The 12,219-nt window shown below is 38.7% G+C and overlaps 1 protein-coding gene across 1 annotated transcript in view; it reads left to right on the forward strand.

The window, feature by feature from the left end:
- The window catches only part of LOC140145228 (aryl hydrocarbon receptor repressor-like), a 111,900-nt gene extending 101,150 nt beyond the window's left edge, over positions 1 to 10,750 (forward strand). The window contains exons 3-5 of the mRNA XM_072167002.1: positions 1,815 to 2,008; positions 9,153 to 9,242; positions 10,601 to 10,750. Coding sequence (XP_072023103.1) covers positions 1,815 to 2,008; positions 9,153 to 9,242; positions 10,601 to 10,750 — 434 coding nt within the window. The remainder of the gene's footprint in view (positions 1 to 1,814; positions 2,009 to 9,152; positions 9,243 to 10,600) is intronic.
- The last annotated feature ends 1,469 nt before the right edge of the window (positions 10,751 to 12,219 follow it).

Below are 12,219 nucleotides of genomic sequence, written 5' to 3' on the forward strand. Positions count from 1 at the left end.
TATAAAAATTTGATATTTTTCAAATTTTTGATATATAACAGTCCTCGAAGTAAATTATATAAATCTTAAATGATATATTCTTAAAGTGTATGTAGCAGGGAGGAAAAGTCGACGGTCAATTGAAAATTTTGACCTTTCATATTGAAGATATAGATTTTTTTCCCAAAAAGACCTAATTTTTTTTAGTGTTTTGGGAAAAAAAATCCATATCTTCAATACGAAAGGTCAAAATTTTCAATTGATCGTCTGCATTTCATCCCACCTACATATTATCGCTAAGTATAAATCATCAGATTTATAAAGTTTACTTTTAGTACTGTTAAATATCAAAATATCAATTTTAATGATTTGCTATAAAATGTGTATTAAATTGCGAATTTAAAAAAACTAAAATTATTTGATATCAGAATGACATTCTTCGTATTCAGAATGCAATTCGATATGTCTGATGTGCTCTAATGTCCCAAAATAAATACTGTCCAAACGCTCATACCCCAGCCCTTAAGTGAAATCAAATGGATCAAGTATGCTTGCGGTGGTGTGCATTCACTTACTTTGACTCTCTTATAGGGTGTCAACATTTCAAATGCGCTATCTGTTTAGGAAAATCACTAACAGTTAATTTACACCCATCTCATTTACACCCTCTTAGGCTCTACTCTCTTGCATAGACACTCTTCAATGCCCAGGTGGGGTCAAACAAAGAGGAGAGGTCAAATGGGACACCTGAAACATTAGCCTGGCTTCAGCATTTTGTTTGAGCCGGTCCCATCAGGACCCAAGTGTGTCTCCACACAGAGCAACTGTTTAAACAAACAAATATGAGTTGGTCACAACTAAGTCTGCTCATGCTCCCTGCTAGCTCTATAGCACCTCGGTATCAGTGATACGTGCTGCTGCTCACGCCAATGTGTTCGTTGTTTGGACATAACGATCTCAGGGGACTGATCAAGTTCTAGCTCCCTGCTGGCTATTCGGACATTACAATCTGACCCCAAATTGACCCCTATCCGAAGGAACAGAGCAAGTTCTACATCTCCACAGAAAGGTGACAACGAAATCTTGATGAGGGCAGCTATCTCTCTGGAAATGTTATTTTGCACTTCTCAGTATACCGTTATCTGAAACCTACATAGGCTACATGGTCAGTAGAAGAGAATTCATACATGACCTGATAAACCAGAGTAGGAAGGCATGCATCATTCAATGAATAGGCTCTACATCTATATTACTGAAAAGCTCTGAAGGTAAAGGTCGTACATGAAGACCTCTGAAGGGAAAGGTCGTACGTGCAGGCCAAGTACCCATTCCTTTTGCTTCTGTTTGGGCAAAGCAATATAGCATGAAGTGGCTGTAAGACCATGCATCCAATTGCATAATCCTCACAAAATACATACATGCACAAAACTGTTGGCTGGGTGACGATCATGCGTGGCTTGCTATCCCAGGTCTGGTGGTTGGCACAGAGGGGTTGGTGGTTCAAAACTGGGGTAGAGAAAACAACTTTCCTCCTCATCTTCCTTCTTCCTCCCTTCCTTCTTTACTTCCACTTTATAGCATGCTTAGCCAAAAAGCAGAAAGGAAGTTGGGGTTGCACAATAAAACTGTCGCAAAAAGGTGAATTTTGCGTAATTCTGGATGTTTAAGGCTGACAAGGCCTTAAAAGTGGGTGGGGGGGGGGGAACTGGGGGGAAATATTTCGGGAGGGAGGCGCCTCCCTCTTTTTGAAAAGATGTCTTTGAGTTAAAATGTTTAAAAATCAAAAATTAAACTTATCATCCACGTGTTTTTTGTCTTCTATTTTCTTAATACAGTAGCTGTTGAAAATGGTACTACATGTAATGGGTCTTCAACACCGGCAGTGGGATACCCAAACCATCGTCAGCTTCCAGAACTGTCTAGTAACAGAATCACATCAACTTCCTCCCTGACTTCAAGCAAAGATGTGGTGGTACAGACACCAGATAGTGGTATTGACCTGGAAGGGGAGGCCCAGATGATTATACAGGTATGTATTGTATAAATCTTAAAGAGGAAGCCCCGCCAGAGCAGTTCTTCTTGGTGAGCCAAACCTGTCTGGTTATCAATTTAATCAGTGACAAGGTTATCTCTGAATTTGACAGGTGCTAATTGATAGAGTAACATTAAAACATCAATAACATCTGTCAAATTCAGAGATAACCTTGTCACTGATTAATTTGATAACCAGTCAGGTTTTGTTCACCCCAGAAGAACTGCTCTGGCGGGGATTCCTCTTTAAGGTCTGGTTCCTCAGTGCTTATCTTAAAGTAAGCTGGCGCATCCTCCTCCTCCTCTTCCACTATCTCCATTTCTCTCTTTCTCTTCCCCCATCCCGACCAGAAATGATATTGTGGTATAGACACCAGAGAGTGGCATGGACTTGGAATGGGAGGCCCAGATAATGATACAGGTACAGGCATGAACATTTTCAGCGTTTTATCCGATTTCAGCATTTTTTGGTATTATTTTCAATGATTTTTAGCCTATTTCTGAATCATATTCACAGTAAATGGTAAAAAAAATGGCTTTCAGTGTTTTTTAAGACCAATTTTCATGCCGGCAGGTATTGCATAATGTTCCAAATGGTCATTAGGCCGCAAACTTGTTTTTTAATTTTAATTCACAATTTTAAGGTGCACATGGAAAACAAATTGCAGTAGCTGCTTGGAGCAAGAAAGTAGTGAAAATAAAGGAAGTGCAAAAATTGAATCTTTTGCTGTATGTAGTTGCTAAATGTTGCCTCTAAAAATAGTCCATGTTTTCAGTATTACAGTGCAGTTTTCTGGCATGTTACAAATAGAGCGGAAAGAACCTTCCAGATCCCTTTGCTTGAATCAGCGATAAGTATACATGGATTTCCTCACGTCATTATTATATAGGAGATTGCCCGGGAGTTTGTCTTCAGTCTCCTGTGATTGCCTCCTTATAGCAGCCATTCTGGCTAAACTAGGAGTGGTGATGCCGATGACCTTTTCATCCGGTGCGGTGGAAACTGAGGGGGAAGGACGATCAATCCAATTGTTGAACTCAAAAGATGTACCAAAGAAGGTGTATATACAATAATATTGTCAATTGCCATCCAGAATTTGGCAGCAGAAATTTATTCAGCAGACCTGCATTTAACTCTGTGCTAGCATTTACTGCTCCCTGAACCTTCACCAAGGACATGCCCATGGACCCCCCAAGGTGGGCCCTGGACCCCGCCCATTAAGGGCCTGGCCCCCAACTCAACACAAAAGTTGGCAACCATGAGAGTTACCAAATCTTTACCAAGACCCCTTTTGCAATGATTTTCATCAAATTTACCCCCCTTTTTCATGCAAAATCGAGGACAAAATTTGGCCAAAAACAACCCCTTTTCAATGACTAGAATTTCAAACACCCTTTTCAGTGACACTAAATATTGACATAAACTTACCGGATTTTCCCAAGTACCCCTTTTATCCAAATTTCGCGGACAATGCAAATTAAATACCCCTATTTTGCTGATTTTACGGTCAAATTTCGCGGACTGTCCAAATTAAATACCCCTATTTTCCCAATTTCGCGGTCCTCGCTACTGGTGAAAAAATTACCCCTTTTCCGTGCTATTTGGTAACTCTCATGGTTGTCAATTTTTGTGTTGAGTTGGGGGCCGAGATTAAGGGCTCCGTGGCACGCTGCTCGTAATGCACTCACTTGGTCCACAAACTTCAGAAAATTCTGACATGCTACTTCAAAGTTCCCAGGCAAATTTTTCTTTGTATACATGGCCTGGCTAGGAATAATTATGTTGTCACTACATGGAGATACGTAACTTAAAGTTTTATATAATGTGAAGGATGGTTTGAGAACAAAAAATGTTGGTTGGGTTATTGGATAAGAAGAAATCTCGATTGTATCACATTTACAGGGCTGTTTCTTGGTTAGAATCTGATCCCACTATTTTGTTGTCTGTGCCGACTATGACTGTGTTTACATTAGATACCTTGTTCAGTGGTAGTGTCAGGGGGGCATGTGAGGAATGCCCCCTAGTCAGAACTCTCTACTCCCCCCTCCTGTTTCCCCAGTGAAACCCCAAAATATGTTGATCCCCTCCCCCTGAAATTCACTGAAAGACATGACCTTAATCACCACACTGGGAGTGTAAATTTCAAAGGGGGTTACCTGAATGGGTGACTCCATGTGAAATCTACAGTACACCCCTTGTGTAGGGGATTATAGTCATGTTTTCCATAGGGGGTGTATGGATTACAACTGAATTAGTCCCCACTGATGAGTAAACCCACCAACTTAGTGTAAAGTTATACATTAAAATTGGAAGAAAATAATTTAAGGTGGCGAAACAAAAAATTATGCCCGACCCAAACTCCCACACCCCCTGAAAATCAAATGGTGCATCCCTAAACATACTAAAGGCTTAACCATTATTTAGAGGAAGGAATGTTTTAACATTAAAATTACGCTTGTGGTTGAATTAAAACTTGATTGTCAATGGCAACATTTGTGAATTAGATTGAATGTTTTAAAATGTCAAAGAAAAAGTTATATTTATTTGGTGAAATAATAATTAAAAACAGGAAAAAAGTGCATTGATGGGACCAAGATGTTTTATCAGTGACTGACTTTATACCATCAAGTCAGCAAGGTTACTATACCTGCAATTTGGAGCCCAATTGGCCAATTTTGGAAGAGTTATACCACAATTTCGGATCATTAAGAGGGCATGATAAGAGAGTACAGTGGCACCTATTAAACGGTTTGGGCGTTTGACTCGTGACCATGAGATTGTGGGTTCGAACCTGAGCCAGAGCCAACGTGTGTTGTGTCTTTGGGAAAGACACTTTATCTCACTTGGCCTACTCCACCCAGGTGTAAAATGGGGAGCTGTTAGGGGGAGTTATACCCGTTCTGTTATTGTTGGCTGCCATATATTTTAGTGAAAGTGGAATAAATATGAAACACTTTGATATCCATTTTTGAAAATTGCATATCTAAGGCATTATATAAATGCCAACATTGATTGATTTGGGGCTGAACATTTGGCAACACTCCTAGTCAGTTGAAGATGAATGGTATACCTTTATTAAGTACACCGCCAGCCATCACACATGTCAAGCACATGGATATAAATAATGGAAAGACAATAAAGAAATGAAACATTGATGTAATTTAACATATTTTACACATGATTTAATAAGCGACTATTAAAGTGGATCAAATTTATCACGCGAGGGAGACGGCCGGCAGCGGATTTAAACGATTATGGAATGAGAAATGGATACACAATGATGCTGAAATGTCAAATCATCATGTTTAGTGATCTGAGTGGGTTTTAACATATATGCTCAATTGCTGCCATATAATTTGGAGGATATCAGAAGTACATAGACCATTCCACCACTGAGAAGATATCTTACCCTTCCCAGAATCCTTTGCAACATGACGCATCACCTCATTACATCAAATGACACTTCTGTTACATTGTACAAATTCACTTTGGTTTCATGTTGAGTCGATAGTCAAGAAATAAGCATATTTTGCATGATCTGGATGAGCTCTATTCATTGAGGTACATTTTGTCACTATAGACCCATGTTGCACTTGCTGGCAAATCAGTACAGACAATTGAAATGGATGAAATGCATTGTGGGAAGTGTAAGATATCTTATCTGTCTCCATCATATATGTGACCCCTCGCCACAACTGAGCCCTGAAGTCGCCAATCATCATTTTTGAGATATTCAACCAAAATATTCTGCTTGAAATTAGCTTTAAAATGATGTATATCATGTCTATAGTACTTGACATTTAAGTAGTGAAAATCAATAAAACAGTCAATAAATCCTTTGTTTCCTATTGTTTATTGTTAAGTTCGATGGAGCATATCTCAATAGTGGCACTGGCGACATCCGGGCTCAGTTGTGCCGAGGGGTCACATATAGTATAGCTGGGTATGAGGTGGTTTTGGGGTCTTGAGTACTTCTGATGCACAATGTCCATGGTTCAATCCTCCTTTGTGCTATACTTTCTGGCTATATAATATTTTAGAACTTTGCAGAAGGGATTCAGTGGAATCTGGATTCTGATTCTGAAGTGGTAGATTAAAAGCAGGAATCTGCTTTACCTGATAGTTAGGAAGAGGATTCATGAGAGTCCTGGGTCCTTTGGTGGGGACAATAAGCTGAAGCTTTATAGGAAACTTGTCTTTGGAATCCATCAATCCCTTGATTTTCGAAAGACTGAAAAAATTAAAGTAGACCTATGTACTAACCTTAACACTGACAAGGTTTTTTGGTGCTGGGAAAGGAAAGAAGGAAGTTTTAAAAGAAGAAACTAAAAAAGAAGTTGTTTCCGTCCATCAGGATTCGAACCCCAGACCCTTCAGGTGGCAAGCATGCTACCTGCGACCGACCAAGGATGTTAATTTTGCTCCTCCGGCCATTGAAACATGTATTATTAAGACTTATGTGATTGCGTCACCTTATCACATGGGATACATGCATGCACAGTCATTGGCTTCGCTGTGTAAGATTTGTTTATAGTGTTAGGGTTTATTGAAATAAATAATGATCATAAGGAGGCAGCTATGTCACATATTCTTACAGACCTCATGAGATGAAATGTGTATTTGAGGTATATTAACTCTTCTTTCAATTTCAACCCAACATTAAAAGTCAATATTTAGACAAGAAGCCAGTTGAAAAGTTTAATCATTACCAATGAATGCTGAAACATTAGCAACTATTGTAACCTTTGTCACTTGTAAATCAATTGGCGCTATCCAAAGGAATAATGCCTTGTAAAAATATCAGAATCTAATAATTATTTGGTTATGACCATGTATATTGTCTTCGCTACACGCGATCAGTTAATTGAATACAATCTGCTATGGCTCTCTGCTAGGTCTGGTCAGCTTGTGCAACAAACTGCGTGGAAATAGTAGTTTTTCAATGGGTATTTTGACTGGACCTCGAACATCATTTAGGGTGCCACAAATGTCAAAAATAAGATAAAAGAGTATGTTTGACAGCAGCTCAGAAATGAAACATCAAAAAATTGCAAAGTAATGAACATTTTCCTCTGTTTTAGGGTAGTAAATGTGACCAAAATATGTGTTTAGCAAATTACGAAAGCCACAGAAAAATACTTGTGTAGGGTCCGTTTTGAAAGTTCATATATGAGCATGATGTCCACCTCAGAATACAAGCAAGCTTTGCTTGCGTATACAGACTATTTTCCAATAGATCAACCAAGCATCGATGGTCGATCGAAAGGTCAAACTAATTTGGTTCCATTGCCTATTTTAGCTAAACAAATTCTGGTATGTTTTGTACTTTTGCTACACAAAATTTCTACAATATTTTTACAATAGATCTAAATTTCGAGAAATTTTGTTGAAAAAATGTGAACAATTTAACATTCATAAGAGGAGTTAATCATTAGGATTGTGTTAGATGGCCATAAACTTGTATCATGTGGATGGGTTTATGCAAGAAGATCCTCTCTGCAGTAGCTGCCCTATAGACATTTTAATATTCAATAGTAGGGCTCAACCGATTATCGGATTGGATATCATATTGGCCCGATATTTGTGATATCGGTATCGGATCGGATATCGGTTTTTAAATTGATTTTTTCAAGTTTTTGGTGACTTTGGAGAACCACTGGACCTATTCTGAAGTGTAGGATCCTCGTAAGATCATTCACAGTTAATTTGAAAAATTGAAAAAAATTAGTTTGTTATCCTTAATATGCAACTTGTGTTTACCTTTTCATCTATAACATATTATAAATGCATGGAAAACCAATGCATCTAAAATAATGTGATAGGCCCTAGATGAAGAGGTAAATATTAGTTTATGATTTGCATATTGAGGTTAAACTAATTTTTTTTCCAATTTTATTTTTCAAATTAACTGTGGATGATCCTAGCACTTTTTTAAAATGATACCGCATCGTATCGGATATCGGGCCGATATTATGAAATCGATATTGGATATCGGATTGGTAGACAAATGCCATATCGGTTGAGCCCTATTCAATAGTGCACAAATCTGACACCTGGCAACTATTACAGATAGGGCTTTCATGGACTAACCCCTCGATATAGTGATTGACTGCAGGACTTGTCTAAATATTTGCATTAGGGAATGGGACACTCTAAGTGAAGAATTAAAGGATGGGTGATGCAAAAATGTTTCATCATGTATGCGATGCGTACATGTTTCTTTACACATTTTTTGTTGCGGTATACTCAAAGTGACAGAGTTTGTTTAAGTGGGTAGGTGTTTGCATGTTAATTTTAAGATAAGGCTATATTTCAATTAAAATCAATGTCTACCCTTTAAAAGATAAGTGTCATGATAATTTATGACATTAAAACCAACATTCATTCATTCATTGCTGTAAATAGGCTCATAAACATAATTTTAAGTTATTTGACATATTACTAGTGGCTGTGCACCAAGATAATGGGAGATATGGAGGGTATTTGCGCCTCTAACATGGGCTTTCACCAAGTTACCCCCCCCCCACATCAGAACAAAAACTAATCGGAAATACCACTGTTTTTTCCTGAATTTAGGCAAATTTTCTAAATTTAGGCAAATTTTCTAAATTTAGGCAAATTTTCTAAATTTAGGCAAAGTTTCTGAATTTAGCCAAAGTTTCTGAATCGAGGCAAAGTTTCTGAATTTAGGCATTTAGGCTAATTGACTGAATTTAGGCAAATATGCAGATTTAAGCTCATCAAATTCTTTCTGCTTGACTTGTAACCAGTGGCAGCTTAGGGTGGGGAGGGGGTTCATTTTCCCGAGTCAGAATAAGAAATTAAGAAACATTTTTTACACTGTTGAAGGAGAGATCTGTCCAAGGGGACAAAAAGGAAGGACGTGGTCAGAATGGGTGACAATGTTGAGAAGCTAGAAGGATGGCTATCAAGTGAAATGCCTATTGCTCTTTGAGGGCTATGGCATGTTGAACCTGAACTTGAACATGTACAGAAATTCTGCTCTTCCCATCACAACTCAAACAAATATGCTATGGTACTTGGTAGGGGTGATTCTTACACTGTATGATGTATTGTGAATCTGTTTTAAATTGTAGATGAATAATTGTATTTGTTTGTGTGTTTGTTTGTTTGTTTGCAGGCACTGGGTGGATTCATAATCGTCATCCAAGATGATGGGCAAATCTTCTATGCGACACCTACGATACAAGAACACTTGGGCTTTCAAGACGTAAGTGTTGAAAGTTATTATACTTAGTTCTCTGGGTTGATAGGATGAACAAATTTTAATCTTTCTCCGGAGCGACCTGCGGACATTAAAGTAGAAAAATACCTATAGATTTATGTCTCTTGCTCTTCTCCAGCGTGCCTCTGTGGCTCAGTTGGCTAGAGCGTCATGCTAGTATTACGAAGGTTGCCGGTTCGAATCCGGCCAGATGCACTCATTTTTTGTTGGTTTTTTTTCTCAGCGTAAATGTGCGCTGGTTGCTCTGGGGAAAGATTAAAATTTGTTAAAGACGTAAGTTTGTTTGTATGGGGGTTGAATTAGTTTGTTTGCAGGCACTGGGTGGATTCATAATCGTCGTCCAAGATGACAGGCAAATCTTCTATGCGACACCTACGATACAAGAACACTTGGGCTTTCAACAGTAAGTCTATCTGAAGTACAAAGTACCGATGTGGACACATACATTTGCCGACTTTGAAGGCACATATACCTGTAGCAGAGATGCAGCACTGCAAACTATTTACACGCTGTATACACGCACATTATCAGAGTGGACAAACTGAAGATGTAAGTTTGTTTGTATGGGGGTGCATTTTGTTAAGACCTGCAAACGGGGATGTACCACTGAAAAATTGTTAAATTAAAACCAAACACATCCACATTTTCCTGTCTGTACGAAAGATCTTATATGCCAGGGTAAACTCTAGTCTTGGTTGGATAGTGAAACTTCTTTGGTAGAAGCACCATGGACTACAGACTAACCACAAACAGCCAAGGCTTGAGCATCAACCACAAATGAGGGACGATCGTTCCATGACGTGTGACAGACGAAACTTCTATGCACATACTGCATATTTTTACAGTCTTTCAAATAATTGAGTAAATGCGAAGACACGCAGTGCTCTATCGCATATACGCGAAGGCACACAATGCTGGTGTGTCAGATTGTTAGACATGCACGATTGAACAATCGGCCCTCATGAATATGCAAAAATACAAAGCACTGGACTTTGACTGTTGGTGAATAGTCTGTATTAAGTCCGATTCGGACTCCACATCGCAGCGCAGTGATAAAAAGTGAAATCTGAGCCGGTTTTACCAGCTCAGTGGTGAAAATTTCAGTCAGTGATGTTAGTTGGATTTTGTTCATTTAATTTCATCGCGCGATGCTGCGATCTTTTGAAAGCATCGCATCGCGCTGCGATGTGGGGTCTGAATCGGACTTTAGTCCATGAGAATTATGCACACTGATCACTGCTGATTGGCAGCTTGCATGAAGTAGCAAAATGTGTACTTGGTAGTGCTGAAATTTCAAACTAATATCGTCTTTTTATCAAACTTTTATTATCGTTTTTTTGTAGGCTGATGTGATGCATCAAAATATCTTTGAGTTGATTCATAAAGATGACCGCATGGACTTTCAGCAGCAACTCAAAGTCAAGATGTCCCTGCCTGATGGTGTAACAACAACTCCGGAAGAAGAAGGTATGTGTGCTTTGCAGGCACTATGAACCACAATGGCCTCATCCCAGTGGCATAGTTCATTAACCTCAATTAAACAAACATAGTGCAAAAATTTGACCTCAAGTTGTAGAGTGTGAGTTTTTGTACCCAAATTTTCAAAGGTCATTCAATGAATGTACAAATGTATTGGGGTTAAAGAACTGTGTCTGATAGATGAGCATGCTGTGGATCATAGTGAGGGATAGCGCAAGCTCGGAAATTTACAAAGGATACAATTGACTTTTTCCGGACCCTTTAAGCCCTGCAAAACCCCAATTTAAGGGGTCCAGTGAGACTTTTATGGGGTCTGATGAAGTTATTTTCGTGATTTTGGAATGCTCTATTCAGACAATTTCTTGGGTTTTCTGTGTCATAATTGGTTCCGTTTTTGTATCGACAGTGACAAAATTTTATTATGAGCAGCTCAGCAAAGGATTTACAGAATGTAAGCTTTTGTGTGTTATGCATATATGTATGTATATGCGCAAGAATGCGACCCCTGGTGCTTTGGCATTAAAAATGTTATATCGGCAAAAACGAGAGAGTATTTTTGCAGAGTGTGTAAAATGCCTGAATTAAAAAAATAGGCCTACATATTTCAACGTTATAGACACAATATACTGAAAAGCACATATGAACTTGGCTTGCAGATGAACTTCTTTTATTTTTATGATCATGAAAGCCCCGGGGTGGGGGGGGTTCTTCGAAAAAATTTGTACGGGGGTGTGCCACGCAGACTTTCAGATGCTGACTTTCTCTATACCTACTTTTTGCTGTTTTTGCAACCCATCAGTATACCAATTTTCAAGAAAAAGCACCCAAATAGCACCCAAATTTGCCATAATTGGGCGCTTTAAGGGCATGTCTCCACTGAAAACCTGAGACCATCGCTGAAAAGGTACCCCAAAACCGTGGCACATCCCCGTATACCTTCAACCAGGAAGATCCCCCTCCGGGATGAAAGCAATAACATCAACTTACACCACTCATTGCTCTGTAATAGCTGTATCTCAAAATCAATAGTAGTAACATCTGACTGTGTTTAATAACTTCATATGAATTGAAGTTAAAAGGACGGGTTGGTTCAATTACCGATTGACAGCATATGTGTGGCTAGACGGAAGTCTGTAGTGAACATGTTTAAACAAAAAAAGTAATATTAATTTCAACATTTTGATAATTGAATATCAGTGAATAGGACAGTATGTGAGCCTTGCCCTTCAATCAGACTTGCAGTTGAGTCAAGTCAACTAGGGCTTTTCATCTCGAGTCCTAAAGTTTGAGTCTGAGTCATTTGGTATTTGAGATTTGAGTCCTAAAATATTGAGTAGAGTCTAAGTGGAGTCAAGTCATTCAAGTCGAGTTATTACAAGTCTGCAATGCATTGACCTAGGGTCAATATCATTATACTTTCAACCCTTCATAACTGTTATGAATACCCAATACTAGGCGTAACTTTACAAAGGTCCCTGTTGTA

The sequence above is a fragment of the Amphiura filiformis genome, unplaced genomic scaffold, assembly GCF_039555335.1.
Source record: "Amphiura filiformis unplaced genomic scaffold, Afil_fr2py scaffold_177, whole genome shotgun sequence".
Classification (NCBI taxonomy): domain Eukaryota; kingdom Metazoa; phylum Echinodermata; class Ophiuroidea; order Amphilepidida; family Amphiuridae; genus Amphiura; species Amphiura filiformis.